A 22,108-nucleotide genomic window follows, 5' to 3' on the forward strand; every position below is an offset into this window, starting at 1 on the left:
TATTGTGTGTATAATTATTTTATAATAACAATATTTCTTGCGAGAGAAAAACACAAAAATTTACTGTATATACAATTCCAATTAAAATATAAAATAATGTTAATTTTTCATAAATATTAAAATTTATAAATCCTTGAAGTCAAGAAAGCTTATAATTTTTTTTTCAAGTTATAAATAAAATTCATTAAATAAAACTTATAACTTTCAAGAATGAAATTCTCCTAAAAAGTTTCTTTTATTAACAGATTCATGGAGGATGTCTAATGGATTTCTATTATATATGTAAAAGGATTTTTCTGTACGTAAGCCTTCATTATGATAGAGAACAAATGTTGATAAAACTTTAATCAATTTTAATTGTTTCACTAAAATTTTCGAGTATTCGATTTAATAATTGTTGCAATAGAATATAACATATTATATATTACACGTTGCATATATTTACTATCAAATTATTAGTATTCGTCGAGTATCCATCTTCATGATCCGCTTTTTCACGAGGATTCACCGAATGCATATATGGAGGGGAAATGCGTACCGGTGAAGGAAGTTAATTCAGTTCATTCACAGTGTATAGTACCTTCGTGAACGAGCTCGACAATCTACCTCGATCGAGCATACGAGTTTTTCGCGTTTCTTCGATCCGATACGATCGTATGTCTACCGCGAAAGAAGACCGGATGTGTAATTTCAAGCTGTGTTTGCGACCTAGGTTGATTTATTTAACCCTTTGATTATCGCAGGCGGCTGTAAACACGCATATGCCAGACCACGTGTCGTGATCTCTTATCTTATTGTTAGTGTAAATGAATTGTAAATTAATTCCAATGATACATCGTGCGTTGCTCTTTTTATCAGGAAGAATTTAATACTTTGTGCATGTGTCTTCGCGGAAATTATCGTATCTCATTTACGAATAATGTTAAAATAATCTACTTTCATTATTTATTATGCAATATATCATAATACTCGAGCAGCTGTTTAATTTTTTGTATCTGGTTCTTTTTATAGGAAATCGTGTATAATCAAAGATGTATGTGCTACAAAAATAATGAAAAATACATTTTTTTAAACATTTCTATAAAATATATTTATGAATTATAAAACAAAACAGTGATACTCGAAAATGTGTTTCGGCTGCATCAACATTAGAAGATTTTCTATTATATATGTAAAAGAATTTTTCTGTACGTAAACCTTCATTATGATAAAGAATAAACGTTGATAAAACTTTAATCAATTTTAATTGTTTCACTAAAATTTTCGAGTATTCGATTTAATAATGTTGCAATAGAATATAACTATACAATTATATATTACACGCTGAATATAACATATAATTATATAATTATATATTACACGCTACATATATTTGCTGCTAAAAAATTTAAAAAAAACAGGAAATATAAAAATTTAATTAACTGTAATATTCTTGATAATTACAATTGAATAAATAGTGATATATGTATATATATATTTAGATGTTTTGAATGTTTCACCGAGAAATGATTACACGAACGATGAAAGAGTGACGTTAATTATTAAGGAACCGTTAAATCATAAATCCTTTGGCTCGACAGATGCTATAAGCCTATAAAAGCGATTCAGTATGAATTTATCGCGGAAATCAAAGCCATTTTCGCGGCTGGCCGCGTTAATATCATTGATCATTGTCAACATTCGATTGTGTGGCGCCGAAACGAGCGGGGAGTATCTTCAAAAGGCAATGCTAGAGCTTCAGGAATTAAATGTGCCGTCTAACAGCATTACGATGCATGATCGATTGGCGGTGAATCATTATCAATATGCCGGCTATAAAGGTGATTATAACCAGGACAATGTACATCGCAAGCTCAGCACTAACAACGTTCATCAGGACGTCAAACATCAGGAAAAGCCGAGCGCAAATAATGCATTTGCCGATCAAGCTCTGGCTGCTGCGAACAATATAGTACAACTTTATGCGGTATTTGAATAAATCTAATTAATAAAAATAAAAGTATCACTCATTAAACTGAATAAATTGAAAGAAATTTCCTTAACTTATGCATTCTTAATTTTTGATAATTATTTGGTCTTTCATATCTACTTTTTTCTTCTATTTATATTTTTAATTCTTCAAAATGCTAATATATATATTGTATATATAGGATAATCCCAATTTTAATCGATCACCCCAAAAAACTTTTTTATTTTTGATTGTACAACAAAATGTTTCAAATAAATTTGTTTGATTTAGGACCTTTGACCTTAAAAAGCGACTTTTAAAAAAAGTCAGCGTTATCTCCTGTCCCCCTTTAAGTCAAACAACTTCTATTTGAAACATTTTGTTGTACAATCAAAAATAAAAAAGTTTTTGGGGAGGGTGATCAATTAAAATAGGACTTGTATATATCAAATTCTTCCCTTTTTAATTTGTCAAGGTATTAATGTCCGCAAATTTTTCAGGTGCGCGATCCCGTGACCGCGGCCAGTTATCCCAAGGTAAAACAACCAGAGCCACTGGTGCTGACACGAGCAAAGCTGGCCGCGCTGTACAAGCAGGCCTTGGAAAAAGGGTCAGCGATCAGCGTCGCAGCTTTGACGCAGGCACTGAATGCCGCGGGCGGCAACGGCGACGCGACGTCGCAGCTCGGTCACCTGCAGCTACCGGTTAAATACCCGTTGTACAACTATTACTTCTTTCCGTTCAAGAGCTTCGCGTCCGAGCTGCAAGGAGATCATCATCATCAGCAGGCTGCGGTAAGGGAGAATCCCGAACCTGTTGCGCCGTTAGGCATATCAGTCGCGATTTTTTGCGATCACCCGGTACAAGCAGACGTTTATGCGAGCGTACAGTATATTTATCGGTGATATGCAAAACATACCGAGAATCGCTATCACGAGAAATTGCTAGGAATCATTGGAATGTCGATACGCAATAATATTTGCAGTAGCGAAGAATTAAAAAAAATAAGTTTAAAGAAATTTATATTACTATATGAAAAAATGTAGATGCAAATTTTTGGATACTCTTTGCGTATCTTATTCATATTCGAATTTCATTGAATTATATGCGTAAATATCTCCAACGTTTATTAAAAAATCTATATTCTTCGTTGCGCTATATTTTGAATCTATTATTATATCAGTATTTTCGTATAAAAATCAAAATGAATACGTGTGGCATTTTTCTTTTTAGATCGTTCCAATGTATGCGGCCACGGAAACCGCGGAGAACACTCAGAAGCAACTTATGAATCCGCTCTTTGTAGCGATCGGCACGTTTATCAGCATGGCTCTTCTATTCATGATGGGTGTGCTATTTCTACCGAAATTGCCGCACTTCGAGCTCTTTAACGCGCGAGTAGCCGACGACGATTTTCCGCGTCTAACGACTTTCGTGATGAATGCCATAGACGGACGCAATCGTTGGAGGAATTTCACCACAGCTAGCTGAGAATACGTGTGATATCGTGTAAAATAAAAATTATCGCATTTTCACATCAAAGATTTGGAAAGCAAACATATCAGCAAACATATACATTAAAGTTTGCGCGAATAATATTTAATTTCGAAATAGAGAAATATTTTATGTATATATTAATATGAAATAATGTCTTAATATTGAATTAGTGAGAGACACAAACTATAGTGCGTACTTTGTTAAGAATTTAAATATACATGTAGTAATATAAACACGTATATAGAGAAAAGTTTCAAAAAATTGATAAATATACTTAATCGATAAGGATTAATATATGAGATTAATATAAGATTGACATTAACGAAAGATAATTTATTTAGTATAACATTATTATATACTATATTTTATTTTAAAAATGAGATAATTTTTTTGTACATAAATATTGTTATAATATTAAAGACCACCGAAGATCAGTAACTAAACATATGTCACTAATGAAAATATCATTAAATAGTATTATGCGAGTCTACAAATGTTGTGCTCTCTTTTGTAGTATAATAATGATAAAGGAAGTAGAGATAAATAGTGCATTCTGATTGCTCGGGGAATGTGGACGTATGTATGCATGGACGAAGTATATGAAAATCGCTATTTTGTAAATATACGTACCTATCAGTTTTCGCTATATCTCTCAACTTCGCGAAAGGAAGAGATACAAATCTGTACAGTACCAGAAGAATGGAAGGGAAGGCACATATTGGGACGTTATATGTTAAATATATATTTCGCCCCTCATATTTCCATTTAACTACTTAATTGTCAGTCAGTCCGATTGGCAGTTTCCTTCTCCGCTGCCTTTCTTTTCAACATTTGCCTCTGATGCTCGTACTCGAAATCCTCCTCGCTCAAATTCAACCTCTGAATCTGCGACATTAAATTACAGATATGTAGCAAACCTTTTTGTATATAATACCTTCTATTACAAATATAAATATATTCCCTGTGAAGATTTCCGCAATCACATGCACATTTAAATTTTTATTAATTTTGACATTAAATATATATATTACAGAAAAAATTAATATTTACTTGATAGATCAAAGCTTCCTCCTCCATGATATGTTGTGGCGGATTTCTTAAAACTTGGAGAGTCTCGTATGTCGTCGGGCAACGCTTAACAAGGGATGAACGACCCAAACTACCCTTTAACAATACCAGGCCTACTTTGAAAATCACTTTCACACCTTCGCAAAGAAACATGTCCCATATGCGCAAGATACTTTCCCACGGCAACGTTCGCGTGTAAACGCACAAGAACCATTCCGTCATATACAGAATTGGCTCCATTTTTTGTTTTTTCTGAAATAATAATATTAAATTAATTATCTATATACGTATATACCTGTGATTATATAATCAGTCTATAACAATAAAATTGAATCAATTATTTCAGACAACATGACTGACATCTTAATATATATATGCATATTATATATGCACTGCTCTTTAAAATATCATAATTAAAAATTATTTCAATAAATAAATATAATTAAAATTTCTTTTTAATATTTTTAAAATAAATATTCATACATGCAATTGTATTAAAGAATTGTACAATAACTCATACTAACTAAATGCTTATATGCGACAGGAGAGACTCTCTTGAAAAGAGCGAACAGAATATCTCCGTCGCGCAGCAATGTTTCCATGCCCTGACTGTAATAGCCGACGAGATATTTGTCGCATATCGCGACGAGGCACCAGAACGCTTGCACCGCTGGCATATGCATCAGTAGGAACGCAGCGATAGGCGCTTGAGCTTGGCAGTAACCGACTTTGCTATTCAGAATGGAGTACGCCTTGAGGACCTGGAACAGTTCTTGCTGCCCAGGTGCGTTCTCGACGAACATCTCATGATGTGGGAATTGACGATGAAGATCTTTTTTTATATCCTCTATATATTTGGGATCGCCGGGCCGTTTGATCAGTTCTTCGTACAAGTTTGGATTCTCGTTCATCAGAAGCTGACCACCGCAGAGATTCAACCAGGCGCGCAGTCTCACGGAAGGCGGTATACCTTTGCGACATCTTTCGCGGACTTTGCGATAATTCGTTGTCATGAAAAGGCTCCAATTATTCAACATCTGTATCCATTTTCTTTCTCTTCGCAGTATCACATCGGGTGATATGGATTGCTTCCTATAATCAACAGTTTCGTTAAGATAAATTTCTTGTCAGGATTTATCTTACATTAGCTTTATATTACAGGATTCATTGTATGTACCTTTCAGGACTATATTGCGAACCACCTAGGAATCCATGACGATCAGGTACGGTGGAGATCACCGAACCACATTGGTATATACTACTGGCCTCTGATTCAGTCTCCCCGTTCAACTCCTCCTCCTCATTACGCGATGCAGCTGAGGCAGCCATAGCATCTTCCTACTCCTCTATATTGAATAAAATTGTTTATTAATATAAACATTTATTAATAAATTGGAAAGATATAAAATGAGCACATAGTGTCAATTGCATAGAATAACATATACTGTAAAATTATCATATAACTCATCTGTTTTAAATTCTCAAATGTATTTACGTCGTTATTAAATATTAATTGTTAATGAAAAAAATCGTAGTTACAAGCTAGCATAAAATATAAATTCTGTATAATGTTTCAGACACATATACACAGATTACACACATAAAATATATTACCGCAAATATATAATACTGTATGTAAAATACATAACATTTCCAGAAATAGCACAAATTTACATGTCGAAATAATTCCGTTATCAGCCAATTATCTCGACATTTTTATCGGATTCGCACACTCGAAAAAACATCGATTCGTCGAATAAACGTATATCTCACATTGTTTCAACGTCACACAGCGTATATGTATGTATGTATGTACCTATTTACGCCTACTTTGCAATTGACAGTTTACGGTAGTTAAACGTCCACGTAGAGAGAGAGAATCAAGCCCTATTTCCGTCTCATAAATATGCAGGAAGCACAGCAAAGTACAGTTTTACGAGGCAACTAATCCTTCTTCGCGTCGCGTCCTTACGTTATTACAGAGAAGCAGGAAGAGGTGGCCAAATTCTGTGATGTGATACGAGATTTTTTTTTCCCTCTTCCTCCTGCTTTCTGGGCAAGGGATACTTGAACGCTGTGTACTTTCACTCGGCAAATATTTACATTCGCGACACACGAGTGGGCGAATATAATGCAGCTGCGAAATCTGCGCGAGTAGAGATGGGCGGATCCTTTATTATCGCGAGGATAACCGATACTTGCCGTGAATCTTCGACGAATTTGACATCTCGAGGATGACACGAACGCATTCACACGATTCACTCGGGGATTCTCTCACTGTACACAGTTGTATACACAAATATTAGCACACAGCTACGCGTTGCATCAGGCACGAAAAGTGACAGATGTATAGATGATCATATATAGTCGCGGGATCGGACGAAATTGACTTTACCGACCGATCGAGGCGGACTCTCTAGTGTTTCCAAATATGTCCTACAGAGAGCGCTACGCTCGGTCCCCCCCCTCCCCCCCGAAGCGGAATGGCTCTAGGGTCAAAGCCTTTTTGCTGAAAAAAAAAAAAAAAAAATTTTTTTCCCGAAACTCGAGTTGTCATTCTTTGGCCATAGATAATATGGTTTGGACAATCGATGAGAATAGCAGAGATGCAAAAAAAACATACATGATATATATACAAACAGTGTTGTGCTTAGATGATTTTAAAATTAGCTAGATAAAGATGAGATAAAAATATGTAAATTCATCTTAGATAAGATGAAGATGATTTTGTTTTAAATATATTTTGATAAAAGATAAAATTATATGACGATTCATCTAGATAACTTCCAGATAATATTATTTTTAAAATCGCTTATGTAAACAGTTAAAAAATGTAAATAAATAAAAATGTAATGTAAAATAAAAAAATGGAAATTATAAAAGAGATATAAAAATATATTCATAGTTTTTTATTTATAAGTTTTTATCGTTTACTGCTCAAGTTCTACTACTTAAAATATTTTCATGTGCTATGAAACTCTAAATCAAATTATCTGAATATTATTTTAGATCATTTAGTAAAGATAACACTTTTTTTTATCTAAGATGCAGATATAGATAATACATTTTTTAATTATCTATATAAAGATAAGATAACGCCAAAATTTCATCTAGATTCTAGATGATCATCTATATAATTTTATTTAGATAACAGCAAACACTGTATACAAAGAAGATAAAAATAGAGATCTGCTAGCAGAATGTTAATTTATTTACCGGATAATATCTATAAATGATGCGGCGATCGAAAGCGAAAAAGAGAAAAATAGATTTCGAGAGACCCGGGGCACCGTTAGATCCGAAGCTCGCCCTGAGACCTGGCCTACCTATAAAAGTCCCGCAGCGATACATACAACTTACATACGGTACTGTGATCTTTACATAGCGAAGGCGCGATTTACTCGGTGCTGGATCTGGTACGGTTTGACTCGCAAGGCTCGTCCAAGTACGCGACACTGACACTTGTCAACGTCCCGCGAAGCGTCTCCTTCCTCGAAACGTCGAAGAATCAGCTGATCGAGTCATGAAGTACATCCTGGTGACCGGCGGGGTGATCAGCGGCGTCGGGAAGGGTGTCATCGCCAGCTCGTTCGGCACTATCCTCAAGCACTGTAACATTCGTGTGACATCCATAAAGATCGACCCCTACATCAACATCGATGCCGGAACGTTCTCGCCCTACGAACACGGTAAACGATGACGTTAATTTCCGCACCGTATTACATATGACATGTCTGAAAAGAGACGCTTTTTTCGCGAGCATCGATCGTACTGATATCACTTTGACATTTAGCTCAATTTCGAATCGCGAATATCCGAGACTAGACCATGATTCTAACTTGTAATTTTAATTTTTTTTTACAAATTTTTTTTTATTATAATTCATTAAAACATGTTGAAGGGTTATATATACCTCGTGTTGTGAGATTTAAATTGAATCGTCTTGCCGGTACCTGTCTATCTCTCCATTTTTTTTTTTAAATCGATAGAAAAGAACTAAAAAATTTGTCATCTCTGAATAAAACTGCATAGTTGTGTGATGAAATTGAACAAAAATCGCTAAATGTCACGGCAGACGAGGTCTTTATGGCGGTAAAATTTTCAGCCATGTGCTTGCGCCATTTTGCATGCTGTCACCACGCTATTTAACAATTAATTAAGGTCCATTGAATAAGATCAAATGAGGTTTTATAGCCACATAAGTATATGTATATAAAAAAATCAATCACGTATATATGTATAGAATGCAATAATAGAAGATTATTCATTTTAAGCTTCAATTAATTTATTTTTCTATGCAGAACTACACAAATTCGTCTGCATGATTTTAGTGTCTTCCGGTGTTCTATACATGTATTTCCTGTATTCAAAAAATGAAGATAGGAAAAATAGAACTAGAGAGAAAAGCACAATTTAAAAAAGTTAATGTTAAAAGTATATTTATGTATAAGGCTTATTTTTTTCAAAATTATATATATATATATTTATAAATTTATAATTATATATTATTATTTTTAAATTAAAATAATATAGCAAAATCTTAATATTTTCTATGAAATTATATATTATTAAATTAATTACATATAGGATATAGGATCAAATTAATACTAAATTATTTCTCATAATTATTTCTCGTATAGTTTCAATTATGATACAGAAAAGTTTAACAAGTTTATTTGAAACAATCAACACATTGATTAACAAATTATTTTAATCATTAGAATATAGTACTCGTTATATAAATATGATATATGTTTGCATAATTTCATTCATGCTTCAAAGATGGTTTCTAATATCCAATGAAACTTGATGCTTATCATCACATTCCATTGTTCAGTAAAGTAAGCGGTAAAAGCATTCCTTGAAAAAAAACATCTTATGTTACTGTGTACTGATCTTATTCTTCTAACTTTGCTTATCATATTAAACAGTTTTCTTATATCTTATCTTTCTACAATGTATAGGAGAAGTTTATGTGCTCGATGATGGTGGTGAAGTGGATCTTGATTTGGGCAATTATGAGCGTTTTCTGGACATCACTCTTCACAAGGACAATAATATAACAACAGGAAAGATTTATCAACATGTTATTACCAAAGAGAGACGTGGTGATTATCTAGGAAAAACAGTACAAGGTTCTCTATGTTTAGTATTGCACATATATATGAAAGAAAGACAGAGAGAAAAAGAAAAAAAACACAATATATTGCACAAATTAATAAAAACCGATATTGTTTTTTTAGTTGTACCTCACATTACTGATGCTATTCAGGAGTGGGTTGAGAGAGTCGCAAATCAATCTGTAACAGAAGATAGAGCTCAACCAGAGGTATTGTTAATATATGAATTATTATATAATGTTAGATAATTCAATAAGATGATATATACAATTAATTTACATAATATTTTTTATATATATTTTTTTTTATACATATATATAATATAAATATTTATATATAATATACAAACTTTGTGATACAATTATATAATTTATTAATAATCTTATACAGGTTTGCATAGTAGAATTGGGTGGCACAATAGGTGACATAGAGGGGATGCCGTTTGTAGAAGCATTTAGACAGTTTCAATTTAGAGTAAGAAGAGAAAACTTTTGTGTCGCTCATGTATCTTTAGTTCCACAGGTAACTGCATTACATGCTTACAATCTTTACATACAATTATATCCCCGTTTACATATCTCTTCTATATTTTATGTACAATAATAAATGCATGATTAATTTTGTGAAACTTTGTAAACTTTGTTTTTATGAAAACTTTCTGAATTATTACTGAAATATTCTTTTTCTTTTTTTTTTTTAGCCAAAATCAACAGGCGAACCCAAAACGAAGCCAACGCAATCCAGTGTGAGAGAGTTACGTGGATTAGGTTTATCACCCGACTTAATAGTTTGTAGATCAGAAATGCCTATTGGTGATTCCGCCAAGGAAAAAATTTCAAACTTCTGTCACGTGGCTCCGGAGCAAGTAATTATCAAAAATATTAATATTATTCTTATAAAGAAATTAATTGATTAATTAAATTAGTTGTTTGAAATTAAATAATTAATTGAAATCAATATTAAATGACATCAAATGTTTTAATTAGGTCATCACTGTTCACGACTTAACATCCATATATCGAGTACCACTTCTTATTGAGCATCAGGGCGTTATAGAGTTTCTCAATGATCGATTGCAATTGAATATCGGAGTGCCTCGTCCACGTTCTTTCATGCGAAAATGGCGGGACTTAGCTGATCGCATGGATCATTTGCGGAAAGATGTTAACATTGCTCTAGTGGGCAAATATACGAAACTCGAGGATTCTTATGCTTCTGTTACAAAAGCGTTGCAACATGCTGCCATTGAGGCCGGTTATAAATTGAACTTAACGGTACTATCTCGCAATATGTCGCAATTATTTGAAATAATTTTATACATTATATAACCATATTCTACTATTATTTTCTGAATGATTATACAATAGTGTTATATATATTATTGCAGTTTATTGAAGCCGCTAATCTAGAACAAAGTACATTAATGGAAAATCCAGTTTTATATCACGAGGCTTGGCAACAGCTTTGCAAAAGCAAGTAAGCATTTCAATATATTTTTATATTTTGTATTTCTTATATCTATAATTTTTAATTTATATATACATATATATATATATATATATATTAAATATATAAATATATGTATTAATTATGTACTAATACAACATTAAAATATATTGTGGTTAGTGGTGTTATTGTACCAGGTGGCTTTGGTAAAAGAGGATTGGAAGGAAAGATGGAAGCCTGTCGATGGTGCAGAACAAACGATAAGCCATACCTCGGCATTTGTCTGGGTCTGCAAGCGGCGATCATTGAATTTGCACGAAACGTGTTAAATCTCCCAACAGCAAATTCTACAGAAATTGATCCACATACTAGTAGTCCTGTGGTAATAGACATGCCAGAGCACAATCAAGGAATGATGGGTGGAACCATGAGGCTCGGCAAAAGACAAACGCGTTTTTGCAACAATAATTCTATCATAAGTGAGTAATAAAATCCATGTTCCAACTCGAGATACTTTTTTTCCTGCGCAATCTTTATTTGATATATATATTTTTAATATATATCAAATAAATATTGCACAGGAACAATTTATTTTATATACATTTTTAATATATATCAAGTAAATATTGCACAGGAACAATTTATTTTATATACATTTTAAATATATATCAAATAAATATTGCGCGCAGGAATAGCATTATATATTTTTAATATATATATTTCATATTTTATAATATTTCTACAGAGAAATTGTATGACAATAAAGATGTCATAGAAGAAAGACATAGGCACAGGTACGAAATAAATCCGGATTACATTCAAGATTTAGAAGCAGCTGGTTTAAAATTTGTAGGTGAGTTATATATTGCATTTTCCACACACAATAAAGTTACAGTTCTGCTAAATATAATGCGAAATCTTAATTATACATAATTAAGATAATATATATTATATGATCTAATATTTTTTTTGTAGGTCGTGATGACGATGAAAATATACGAATGGAGATCGCTGAATTGGAAGGACATAGTTACTATGTAGCTACGCAATTTCATCCCGAGTATCTATCGAGGCCATTAAAACCCTCACCGCCGTTTCTCGGTTTAATTTTAGCCAGTGTAGGCAAACTGAAATATTATGTAGCACGAGGGTGTAAATTTTCACCTCGCCAATTAAGCGATAATGAATCAGGTAATAATGAGATAATCTGAAAGAAAAATAAAAATTTATATATTAAATTTATATTAAACATAATATATTAAATTAATGATTAATATATTGAAATTATATCTAGCTCTTTGTTATATTAAACATATATATATCAGCTAGATATAGTTTCAATTTGCTTGCAAATTCTCACAACTTACATATTTGTCATATGGATTGTTGCAGATGATGACTATATGTTGGAGGGAATGTCAAAATTACATTTGCCTGGTAACGCAAGTAGAAGCGGTAGTAATATGTCAGAACTTAATGCCTTGTTTTGAGTATAGTTTCATTATTGCAAATTAATTTTGTGTCATTCCATTTTCCTATATTCTGATTCACATATCTTTCTCTAATCTTACATAATTCATAATTAAAAATTGAAAATGATATAGACACATGAATATGTGAGAAATATATTCATACGATACATTAACAATATAAATTTAAATCTTGATATAATTGAAAACATTAATTGGTATTATAATATAGTTTACAAGAGGCAACACAAATACATAATTTATGATAACTTTCGGAATCACTCTGTATCTCAATTTCATTATTACGAAATTTCATGTCTTTATTAATTATAGATATATAAGCAGACTTATAGAAAATGATTTTATTTTTATCATGTGAAGACATCACATTCTCTTGTGCCAGAGATTTATAAACAATGATGTTAATAAGTTGAAGTGAAATAAGAACGTAAGAAAGATAAATTATTGTACGTAAATAGCTTTTACAATATAGCTCGAATTTTATTCCAATTGTAAATCTGCAGTATTCAAACTACATTTTTTTATATTAGTCTGGTTTTTTATACATAAATAGTGTCTAGTGAATGTCCTCTGAAATATTCTAATATTTTATTACAATCTCATTTGTATCAAACACAATGTATAATGTAATGTATAATTAAATATGAATTTTATTAGATATTGTAAGTTTTATAATTTGTAATCATGTCATGGTTTAACATTTTTTGTATGCATATATTTATAAAAAAAATAAATATGTTTCAAATAAAATAAAATTTATATGTATATATGAGCTTAGAATTAAAAAAATTTAATTGTTATAAGCCAAAGTCACTCTCATATCTCTTATTAAAATCATTTGTTCTCATTTGTAAATTATACATGATTATTTGTAAAGATTATTTAAGTTAGCAACAATTAATTTATCATAGTCTTGATAACATTGACAAAAGAAAGTAGTAATTAATAAAATTACAATTTTTTAAATATTGCAATGTTTGAAATTTTAATTTGCGTCTTTTTATTTATATAATTATGTTCGCATGATATTTTATTCATATTTGAGAGCTTAAATTCTTGCGGGTTAAATCACAGTAGTGAAACCTGATTCGTCAATTTTGGACATGCGCATTCTATTGGTTATAAATTTTAACATGTCTTTACCTTTCTTTATAATTGAAAGTCTATGACAAAGCTTGTGTTTTTACCGCCAAATGTTTTTCGGCCATATGTTGATGGCTTGTGTAATTTGTGTAATGTAACAATTTGATTCTCAGTTTATTATAACTTACAGCAGTTACAAAGATAAGAAAACACTTGCATCGATAATTATAACAACTTTCTTATAATAATATAAAAAGAACGGTTTTTCGCGGCAAAAGCATATCGTAAACAACATGGTAAAGTATATACAAATAAATAAAATAAATAACATAGATATAAATAAAACATATCTCTGATAATCTTTATGGAATATTACATTCATACATGCATATATATATATAAAAGTATATTATAAATATATATATTTAATATATTACATATGTAATTTATATATAAAAAGATATTTGCATAAGAGTAATATATTGTTTATGTTTATATGTTTATATACACACACACACACACATATATATATATGTATTATACATATATATGTATAATACATATATATATGTATATATACATATATTGAATAATAATATACTATACATTTTTGTAATTAAGAAAAAGAGATAACGTTTAATTTTATGTGCATTTACTAGAGTCAACCAAGCTCTCCTGTACACTCTGAACGACAGGCTGAGGCGATGACCTCTCCTGCACCTAATATAGATGAGCCATTTGAAGATGAATCCGATTTGCTTGATGGAGATAATAATGTTAATAATGAAGAAGAAGAAGAGGGAGAGGAATTATTTGGAGATAATATGGAAGCGTAAGGATTTGACATTTTTAAAATAGTAATCTTAATATAACAGACATGTGGAAAACATGTAATAATTTAGATGTCTAAATTAATATTTAATATTCAAAAGAATTAAGAATTAAATATTTTAGAAAATGTATTATATGTATATTTCTATGTGTAAAAACATATTAAAATGCAGCAAAAATAAAATTATTCTACTTTATGATAGGGATTATCGGCCTATGTCAGCATTGGACAGATATGATCCCAATTTACTTGATGATTCAGAATACTCAGAAATGTCTCAGGATGAACGTATAGCCGCAGAGACAGAAATGCGAAAAAGAGATCATGCAGCTGGTATCATAAGAGATGACCGTGATTTGCTTTATGGTAATTTTTAATTATTTTCTATTCAAAGTAAACCCCAAAGCAACAATTATAAATTATAAAATCAATCAATTCTAATATAATAATAATACCTCTATAAAAGCTAGAGAATGTGCTCATAAAATTATGGAATATTTTTCAAAAACAGACATTTTCTTGTATATTTCTAGATGAAAGTGATGAAGAAGATGTGCAAGCACGCAAACGACGTATGGCTGAAAAGGCTGCTGCTGGCATAATGGAAGATGCAGAAGTAATAATCTTTTCATATCATATAGTATCAAGTATTGTGTATTTACTAACTATTTAATATTGTTTTCTTTATTATTTCAGATGATTGAATCCATTGAAAATTTAGAAGATACCAAAGGACACTCAGTAAAGGAATGGGTCATGATGCTAGGACCACGAACAGAAATTTCGAATCGTTTTAAAAGCTTTCTTCGCACTCATACAAATTCCAAGGGACAATATATGTATAAAGAACGTATTCGCCATATGTGCGAGAGTAATCAGGTATAAGATATCTTGCATATAGATATAATTCTAATAAAAAGTTCTAATTTATAATAAAATTTATTTTTAATTTATTCGAGATAAAAATTTACTTAAAAACTTTTGGAATAATAGAATATTTTTATTTTATATTTGATAAAATAAAAGTACTGATATTTTATATATTATTTTATATATTTAATTTTATAATTTACATCTTATATCTTATATTAAATAGGATTTTCTTTCCTTATTTTTATAACAATGTTTTTTTTATTATGATTTTTATTTCATGATAACAAATCTATTTAAGTTTTTATTTTCATTTCACGGGGTTTTTGTGTTTCTTTATTTCAATAGTCCAGTTTCATAGTGGAATTTCCCATTCTTGCCAGTAAGGAACATGTTTTGGCCTATTTTTTGCCAGAAGCACCATTTCAAATGCTCGAGATATTCGACGAAGTTGCAAAGGAACTGGTACTGACAATTTTCCCCAGTTACGAGAGAGTCACATCAGAAATTCACGTGAGAATATCGGAATTGCCGTTGATTGAAGAATTGCGCACATTCAGGTAAAGATGTATATTTGTTTATTTCATCTAATTAATATTCATCATTTTATGTAGTTTATGCACAATCTCATGATGCAATCTCACAATGCAAATGATATATTAAAATAACGTTACTTTTATAATAGAAAACTTCACTTGAATCAACTAGTACGAACTCTTGGAGTTGTAACGGCGACTACGGGAGTCTTGCCACAATTATCGGTGGTGAAATATGATTGTACGAAATGCGGTTACGTTCTCGGACCGTTCGTTCAATCTCAAAACACAGAAGTCAAACCAGGCTCGTGTCCCGAGTGTCAAAGTATTGGTCCATTCATGGTAATCAAAATTTTACATTATTATTCTTAAATTACCATTTCATTACTTAAAACATATTCTTAGTTGTGTATAATTAATTCTAAATATATAAAATTATAAATTATAAATAATAATTAAATACAAATACGTCGTCTTTCAGATCAATATGGAGCAAACTATATACAGAAACTACCAGAAGATAACGGTACAAGAATCCCCGGGTAGAATACCAGCTGGCAGAATTCCTCGCAGTAAAGATTGCATTCTGCTGTCCGATCTTTGTGATCGTTGTAAACCTGGGGACGAGATAGACGTTACCGCTATTTACACCAATAATTATGATGGTTCTTTAAACACTGAACAGGTAAAATTAAATTCTGTAAACTCGTATACATAAATTACAGCTAATTAATTACATTTTATAATACTTATAATATATTATAATATTATATATAATATTATAATATAATTATAATATACATAATATAAATATTATATAATAATAATATTATAATATTTATATTATAATATGTATTATAAATAATGTCTTTCCTTAGAAAAATAATCCTTTGTAACTTTCATAAGAGAAAGACGTTCTCTAATTTATTATATTTTTACAGGGTTTCCCAGTATTCTCCACCGTATTATTAGCTAATCATTTATTCGTCAAAGATTCGAAAGAAATAGTAGATTCATTGACGGAAGAGGACATTTCGAGTATACTCGCTCTGAGTAAAGATCACCGGATCGCGGATCGCATTGTCGCGAGTATCGCGCCTTCGATCTACGGACACGAGAACATTAAAAGAGCATTGGCACTAACAATATTCGGTGGCGAACCAAAAAATCCTGGTATTTCTTTTGCATTCCAATTATTTTATCAATCTAAAGCTATGTAAGATATTTAAGGATTCTTTTTCATTGTTTATATTATAACATGCAGGCAACAAGCACAAAGTTCGCGGCGACATAAATGTCCTATTGTGCGGAGATCCTGGCACTGCTAAATCGCAATTTTTGAAATATGTGGAAAAGGTGGCACCTAGAGTGGTTTTCACGACGGGTCAGGGCGCCTCGGCTGTTGGTTTGACTGCTTATGTAAGAAGATCGCCCGTCAGCAAAGAATGGACCTTGGAAGCTGGAGCTTTGGTTCTTGCCGATCACGGAATATGCCTCATCGATGAGTTTGATAAAGTACGTATTTATATTATTTAAATGACTGCAGTAACATACTAATATCAACATCTTGATAATGTTATAATCATATCATCATATTAATGAAAATATTTTATATTGTAATAATTATTGTTAATGATTGACATTTAAAATTCTTATATAATATCAATGTAGATTATTTCTAATATATCGCCACACATACATATACATATATTACATATACATTACATAATTATGTTAAACATATGTACATATGTATGTATAATGGATCCGCCAGTATATATATATATATATATGTATGTATGTATGTATGTATGTATGTATATTTATAATATATAATGTATAATTTATAAAATTTTAATTGACTTGTAAATTACTTATAAAATTTACATCACAATTCAATGAGAATAATTATTAAAAATGCGTTGTAATTTCCACTTTTCTAGATGAACGATCAGGACAGAACATCTATCCACGAAGCTATGGAGCAACAAAGTATTTCTATCTCCAAAGCTGGCATCGTTACATCTCTCCATGCGAGGTGCGCAGTGATAGCGGCATCTAATCCTATCGGTGGTCGATACGATCCCAGTATGACCTTTGCAGAAAATGTATGCATTTGTTATATCCTTTTATTCTGCTTTTTTCAAAATCTGCTTTTACAAAATCATGATTTATTCATGATTAATTTTATGCAGGTGGATCTATCGGAACCGATTCTCTCGCGATTCGACGTATTGTGTATTGTCAAGGACGAGGTTGATCCTATGCAAGATCGTCATTTGGCCAAATTTGTCGTCAACTCGCACATCAAGCATCATCCGACAAGCACGGAGAGAACACAGGCCGTAGAATTGGACCCTGTCACGCAAAGTCTATGCATTCCGCAGGACCTTCTCAAAAAGTATATCGTTTACGCAAAACAGAATGTACATCCGAAGCTGAACAATATTGATCAGGATAAAGTCGCTAAATTATATAGTCAGTTGAGACAGGAAAGCTTGGTGAGTAGAACAAGAATACCTGTTTATATATATTCTTGAAAAATTTTGAGATGAAGATTAAGAAAATCTATATTAAATACTATTCTTAAATGTTCAAAAGTTTTACATGTCACACGTATCGTTATTACATTACAGGCGACTGGAAGTTTGCCTATTACCGTACGTCATATAGAAAGTATTATTCGTATGGCAGAAGCTAGTGCTAAAATGCATTTGAGAGATCACGTTCAAGAAAACGATATGAATCTTGCCATCAGAATAATTCTCGATAGTTTTGTGGATACGCAAAAATATTCCGTTATGAAATCTATGCGCCAGGTATCTCTTTTTAGAATATCTATTTTTTTCATATGTAGTTTCAATCTACATTTAATCCGAAAAGGCATTTAATCTAAACTTTTTTCAATACACATGTAAATTTCATTACAGACGTTCCAGAAATATCTATCATATAAGAAAGACCATAGTGAACTCTTATATTACATACTACGACAAATCACTCTAGATACTTTGGCGTTTCAAAAGGCTTTGCATGGCGGACGTATCACGACTGTCGAAATTTCAGAGAAAGATTTATTGGAACGGGTAATGTAAAAGATTTAAATGAAATTTGAAAGTTATATATATTGAGTTAACAAAGTATATAATCAACCACAAATTATTTCAATGACTTGGATTGAAAAAATCTTTTTATCTTATTTTAGTCTAATATTTATATAGAAAAAAATCTAACTTTATTATTTTTAATATCATAAAAATATATATATATATATCAGAATCTTTTTATTCAAATATTTACATTTTATTAAAATTTTTACATAAGAAATAAAGTTTATTTTATGCTAATATTAATGTTTTATGATTACAGGCAAAACAAATCGACATACATAATCTGCATCCATTTTATGAGAGTGACATATTCAAGACAAACAATTTCGTTTACGAATCAAGAAGAAAAGTAATAGTGCAGACTCTGCCTGAAGGTATTGAAGATTGAGCTGGAAAAAAGCAACGTCATATTTTTATACATAACTATTTAATAAAATAATATAAAACTTTTTTTATCTCTCGTATAAAATTTTTATATTGCATTGAAATACTTGATATAATAATTTTTTTTTCATGTCTGTTGAACACTGTTACACAATTATTGCGATATTCTGTCGTTAAATACATTAAATTATATTCGTAATAAATTCAAACATTATTATCCTGTTATATTTAAGCAATAGTAGCAAAAATAATACACTATATTTAAATATCTATTCTATATAATAACTAATAATAGATTTCACAATTACATTCAATATTAAATTTTTTAAAAGTTTTATGAAAATAACATGATAAATGCTAATGCAAGAGAACTTATACTTTGTATCTTATGATAAAAAAAATCTTATAAACTATACTCAGTACATATACATATTTTATACCTATACGAAGATAATTATATATATTCTTAAACATATATAAAAACTGATTTTATATTAGTATCACAAATCATTATGTGATAGTGCGCAATCATTATGCAATCAAAAAACTTGGTTACCAAAAAAAAAAAGTTTCATTTTAACTAAACATTTTACATAAATTGATTCAAGAAAAAAATATTTAATGTTACAATAATAAAATAAAAAGACTCTGATATATAAATACAAATTCAGGATGGAAGCTAGCTAATAAGAGCCATATGTAACAACTTGTTTTTAAATTCTTCTCTATTTAATTTGTTTGAACATTTAAGTCTTCCTTTGGACCATCAGCAGCAGATCTGGTCTCAATATACAATACTGACAAGATTTCTATACCTGGGGCTCGATTCTTGAATTCATTCGCAAGAGAAACGTATGCGCAAATTCGGCTCTTACAGAAAAGTTGCAAGTTGATTGGCTAAAAGCCATGCAATAACCAATCAACTTGCAACTTTTCTGTAAGAGCCGAATTTGCGTACGAATTGCGAATACGTTTCTCTTGCGAATGAATTCAAGAATCGAGCCCCTGGCTCTTAGTCTATTTCCATTCTGAATTTAATTTTACGAATTACATATTTGCACAACAGACAAAAATTGTTCACAGCTGTTTTACATGTTTTTTTTTGTTTTAGTTTTAACTTTTCGTATCAAATTTGTTAGGTGACAAAATGATTTTGAGTGGAACATCTATCATATAAAAAAATATGTTATAACAAAATAGCCAGAAGGGCATTTCTTCTTGGTTCATTGTGCGATCTGTGTTATTTTTTATGGGCTACAACTACTACTACTAAGACTGTTACTACTACTGCTACTAGATACACTGTCGCTAGAGTCCGATTCGCTATCTGATGAAGAACTGCTGCTACTACTTTCACTACTACTAGAATCTTCGCTGCTAGAAGAACTCGAATCGCTCGAACTGCTGGATTCTTCCTTCCTCATTTTCTTTCTGACATGATTCTTTTTTGTTTCCTTATTTTGCACCTGACTAAAAATAAAATATATTTAAAGTTTGTTAAATTTATTCAAATGTAGATAATGTTTTATCTCAAAATTAAAAGTGTTTGATATCTTTAATTTTGAATATATCTATTTTATTCATTGCACATTTTCCTTTATGCATAAAGAGAGAGAAAGAGAAGAAACATTATCTAAAATAATTCAATTTAATGAATATCCTTGATACCAAAATATTTGTTTCTTTAAAAGCTGGAGAACGTTATCTCTTCCAAGCATTTCATAACGAATTGTGATTCGTTAAGGAAAATGTGTATACATAACAAAAGATCTCAAATAACATACGTATTGCCATCTTGTTGCTGTTGCAGAGCCTTTTTCAATTGTGATGTGCGAGAAGATCTGTGCAGATATTTCCTCTTACCCTTACATTCGTAACTCCAGTGTCCCATTTCCAGGCACTTTTGACAACGAACTCCTTGCGGAAACGGATCCCTGTAAATTTGGAAAAGAATCAGAAGAATTCTAAGGCGTTACATTGTCGCTCTTATATCGCGATGTTTTTACTTTCGCATTATAAATTGCATACTCACGCTTTTTTCAATAACTTTATACCATTCGAACTCATGACTGATTTATCAGCATAACCAAAGAGGATAACCAAAGACAGATTCAAAACTAATTGTGCGGTCAAGTTTCTGTATCTCGTATTCCAAATTTTGCTTATATGTCGAAGAATCTCTCATTCCAAAATGCTCGTAAAGTTGCAGTTTCACATATGAGTTGTTTCATTTGGCGACATGCGTGTTGATTGGTTGTATGGTACGTCTAGGGAATTTTTAAAATCGCGATTTTATGTTGTCATCTTTTTCTCGATCTTCTGGCATAGTATATACAGTATATACAGTAGCGTAACTCGAAGCTAGACGAAAACTCTCTAGGGAATTTTTATAATAGCGATTATGTTGTCATCTTTTTCTCGACCTTATGGCATAGTATATACAGTATATACAGTAGCGTAACTCGAAGCTAAACGAAGACTCTCTAGGGAATTTTTAAAATCGCGATTATGTTGTCATCTTTTTCTCGACCTTATGGCATAGTATATACAGTATATATAGTAGCGTAACTCGAAGCTAGACGAAGACTCTCTAGGGAATTTTTATAATAGCGATTATGTTGTCATCTTTTTCTCGACCTTATGGCATAGTATATACAGTATATACAGTAGCGTAACTCGAAGCTAAACGAAGACTCTCTAGGGAATTTTTATAATAGCGATTAT

General features: G+C 31.0%; 5 protein-coding genes across 9 annotated transcripts; 3 read left to right on the plus strand and 2 right to left on the minus strand.

The window, feature by feature from the left end:
* On the plus strand, positions 1–3,726 carry LOC145944209 (uncharacterized). 2 transcript variants are annotated; one of them, XM_083052419.1, is made up of 5 exons: positions 1–712; positions 1,012–1,187; positions 1,482–1,966; positions 2,449–2,742; positions 3,182–3,726. In XM_083052419.1, the coding sequence occupies exons 3-5, from the start codon at positions 1,610–1,612 to the stop codon at positions 3,437–3,439; spliced, it is 909 nt and encodes a 302-aa protein (XP_082908545.1). In that variant the 5' UTR covers positions 1–712; positions 1,012–1,187; positions 1,482–1,609; the 3' UTR covers positions 3,440–3,726. The 2 variants fall into 2 exon arrangements, with proteins under 2 accessions (XP_082908545.1, XP_082908546.1); XM_083052420.1 differs by lacking the exon at positions 1,012–1,187 and having other exon boundaries at positions 695–712.
* Positions 3,727–3,872: 146 nt separating this feature from the next.
* On the minus strand, positions 3,873–6,876 carry Wkd (TBC1 domain family member whacked). Of its 3 annotated transcripts, none has more exons than XM_083052416.1 (5): positions 6,716–6,876; positions 5,691–5,859; positions 5,038–5,605; positions 4,496–4,765; positions 3,873–4,330 (listed from the first exon to the last, which is right to left on the minus strand). In XM_083052416.1, the coding sequence occupies exons 2-5, from the start codon at positions 5,840–5,842 to the stop codon at positions 4,226–4,228; spliced, it is 1,095 nt and encodes a 364-aa protein (XP_082908542.1). In that variant the 5' UTR covers positions 5,843–5,859; positions 6,716–6,876; the 3' UTR covers positions 3,873–4,225. The 3 variants fall into 3 exon arrangements, with proteins under 3 accessions (XP_082908542.1, XP_082908543.1, XP_082908544.1); XM_083052417.1 differs by lacking the exon at positions 6,716–6,876 and adding an exon at positions 6,330–6,697; XM_083052418.1 differs by lacking the exon at positions 6,716–6,876 and adding an exon at positions 6,128–6,269.
* An 813-nt stretch (positions 6,877–7,689) lies between these two features.
* Positions 7,690–13,227, plus strand: Ctps (CTP synthase). 2 transcript variants are annotated; one of them, XM_083052415.1, is made up of 11 exons: positions 7,690–8,202; positions 9,478–9,621; positions 9,757–9,842; positions 10,024–10,155; positions 10,334–10,498; positions 10,620–10,907; positions 11,021–11,109; positions 11,260–11,558; positions 11,825–11,932; positions 12,055–12,270; positions 12,472–13,227. In XM_083052415.1, exons 1-11 carry the CDS (start codon positions 8,037–8,039, stop codon positions 12,567–12,569), a joined length of 1,791 nt encoding a protein of 596 aa, XP_082908541.1. In that variant the 5' UTR covers positions 7,690–8,036; the 3' UTR covers positions 12,570–13,227. The 2 variants fall into 2 exon arrangements, with proteins under 2 accessions (XP_082908541.1, XP_082908540.1); XM_083052414.1 differs by having other exon boundaries at positions 7,692–8,202; positions 9,478–9,648.
* A 543-nt stretch (positions 13,228–13,770) lies between these two features.
* Positions 13,771–19,587, plus strand: Mcm2 (DNA replication licensing factor Mcm2). Its single transcript, XM_083051481.1, has 15 exons — positions 13,771–13,948; positions 14,312–14,484; positions 14,687–14,850; positions 15,018–15,100; positions 15,181–15,363; positions 15,703–15,914; positions 16,040–16,232; positions 16,372–16,575; positions 16,832–17,063; positions 17,155–17,405; positions 17,834–17,998; positions 18,086–18,391; positions 18,527–18,709; positions 18,821–18,976; positions 19,260–19,587. Exons 1-15 carry the CDS (start codon positions 13,946–13,948, stop codon positions 19,386–19,388), a joined length of 2,637 nt encoding a protein of 878 aa, XP_082907607.1. The 5' UTR covers positions 13,771–13,945; the 3' UTR covers positions 19,389–19,587.
* A 167-nt stretch (positions 19,588–19,754) lies between these two features.
* Positions 19,755–21,619, minus strand: LOC145943715 (uncharacterized). The gene is made up of 3 exons (XM_083051482.1): positions 21,417–21,619; positions 21,169–21,318; positions 19,755–20,854 (listed from the first exon to the last, which is right to left on the minus strand). The coding sequence occupies exons 1-3, from the start codon at positions 21,449–21,451 to the stop codon at positions 20,632–20,634; spliced, it is 408 nt and encodes a 135-aa protein (XP_082907608.1). The 5' UTR covers positions 21,452–21,619; the 3' UTR covers positions 19,755–20,631.
* Positions 21,620–22,108: the final 489 nt, after the last annotated feature.

Source organism: Prenolepis imparis, unplaced genomic scaffold (assembly GCF_030444845.1).
Source record: "Prenolepis imparis isolate NDT839.2.m4 unplaced genomic scaffold, iyPreImpa1.0 SCAF_12, whole genome shotgun sequence".
In the NCBI taxonomy this organism is placed as follows: domain Eukaryota; kingdom Metazoa; phylum Arthropoda; class Insecta; order Hymenoptera; family Formicidae; genus Prenolepis; species Prenolepis imparis.

What these genes read in the sequence shown, in the direction of transcription:
- LOC145944209 (XM_083052419.1), top strand. Translation starts at nt 1,610, where the DNA reads ATGAATTTATCGCGGAAATCAAAGCCATTTTCGCGGCTGGCCGCGTTA. An exon ending in ATATAGTACAACTTTATGCG is followed by an intron (nt 1,967 to 2,448) that starts GTATTTGAATAA and finishes CAAATTTTTCAG; the next exon opens with GTGCGCGATCCCGTGACCGC. An exon ending in ATCATCATCAGCAGGCTGCG is followed by an intron (nt 2,743 to 3,181) that starts GTAAGGGAGAAT and finishes TTTTCTTTTTAG; the next exon opens with ATCGTTCCAATGTATGCGGC.
- Wkd (XM_083052416.1), bottom strand. Translation starts at nt 5,842, where the DNA reads ATGGCTGCCTCAGCTGCATCGCGTAATGAGGAGGAGGAGTTGAACGGG. An exon ending in TCGCAATATAGTCCTGAAAG is followed by an intron (nt 5,606 to 5,690) that starts GTACATACAATG and finishes TGTTGATTATAG; the next exon opens with GAAGCAATCCATATCACCCG. An exon ending in CTGTCGCATATAAGCATTTA is followed by an intron (nt 4,766 to 5,037) that starts GTTAGTATGAGT and finishes TTATTATTTCAG; the next exon opens with AAAAAACAAAAAATGGAGCC.
- Ctps (XM_083052414.1), top strand. Translation starts at nt 8,037, where the DNA reads ATGAAGTACATCCTGGTGACCGGCGGGGTGATCAGCGGCGTCGGGAAG. An exon ending in AAGATAGAGCTCAACCAGAG is followed by an intron (nt 9,843 to 10,023) that starts GTATTGTTAATA and finishes AATCTTATACAG; the next exon opens with GTTTGCATAGTAGAATTGGG. An exon ending in ATTAAGCGATAATGAATCAG is followed by an intron (nt 12,271 to 12,471) that starts GTAATAATGAGA and finishes GGATTGTTGCAG; the next exon opens with ATGATGACTATATGTTGGAG.
- Mcm2 (XM_083051481.1), top strand. An exon ending in GTATGACCTTTGCAGAAAAT is followed by an intron (nt 17,999 to 18,085) that starts GTATGCATTTGT and finishes AATTTTATGCAG; the next exon opens with GTGGATCTATCGGAACCGAT. An exon ending in AGAAAGATTTATTGGAACGG is followed by an intron (nt 18,977 to 19,259) that starts GTAATGTAAAAG and finishes TTATGATTACAG; the next exon opens with GCAAAACAAATCGACATACA.
- LOC145943715 (XM_083051482.1), bottom strand. Translation starts at nt 21,451, where the DNA reads ATGAGTTCGAATGGTATAAAGTTATTGAAAAAAGC. An exon ending in ATAAAGTTATTGAAAAAAGC is followed by an intron (nt 21,319 to 21,416) that starts GTGAGTATGCAA and finishes CCAAATTTACAG; the next exon opens with GGATCCGTTTCCGCAAGGAG. An exon ending in CAGCAACAAGATGGCAATAC is followed by an intron (nt 20,855 to 21,168) that starts GTATGTTATTTG and finishes TTTTATTTTTAG; the next exon opens with TCAGGTGCAAAATAAGGAAA.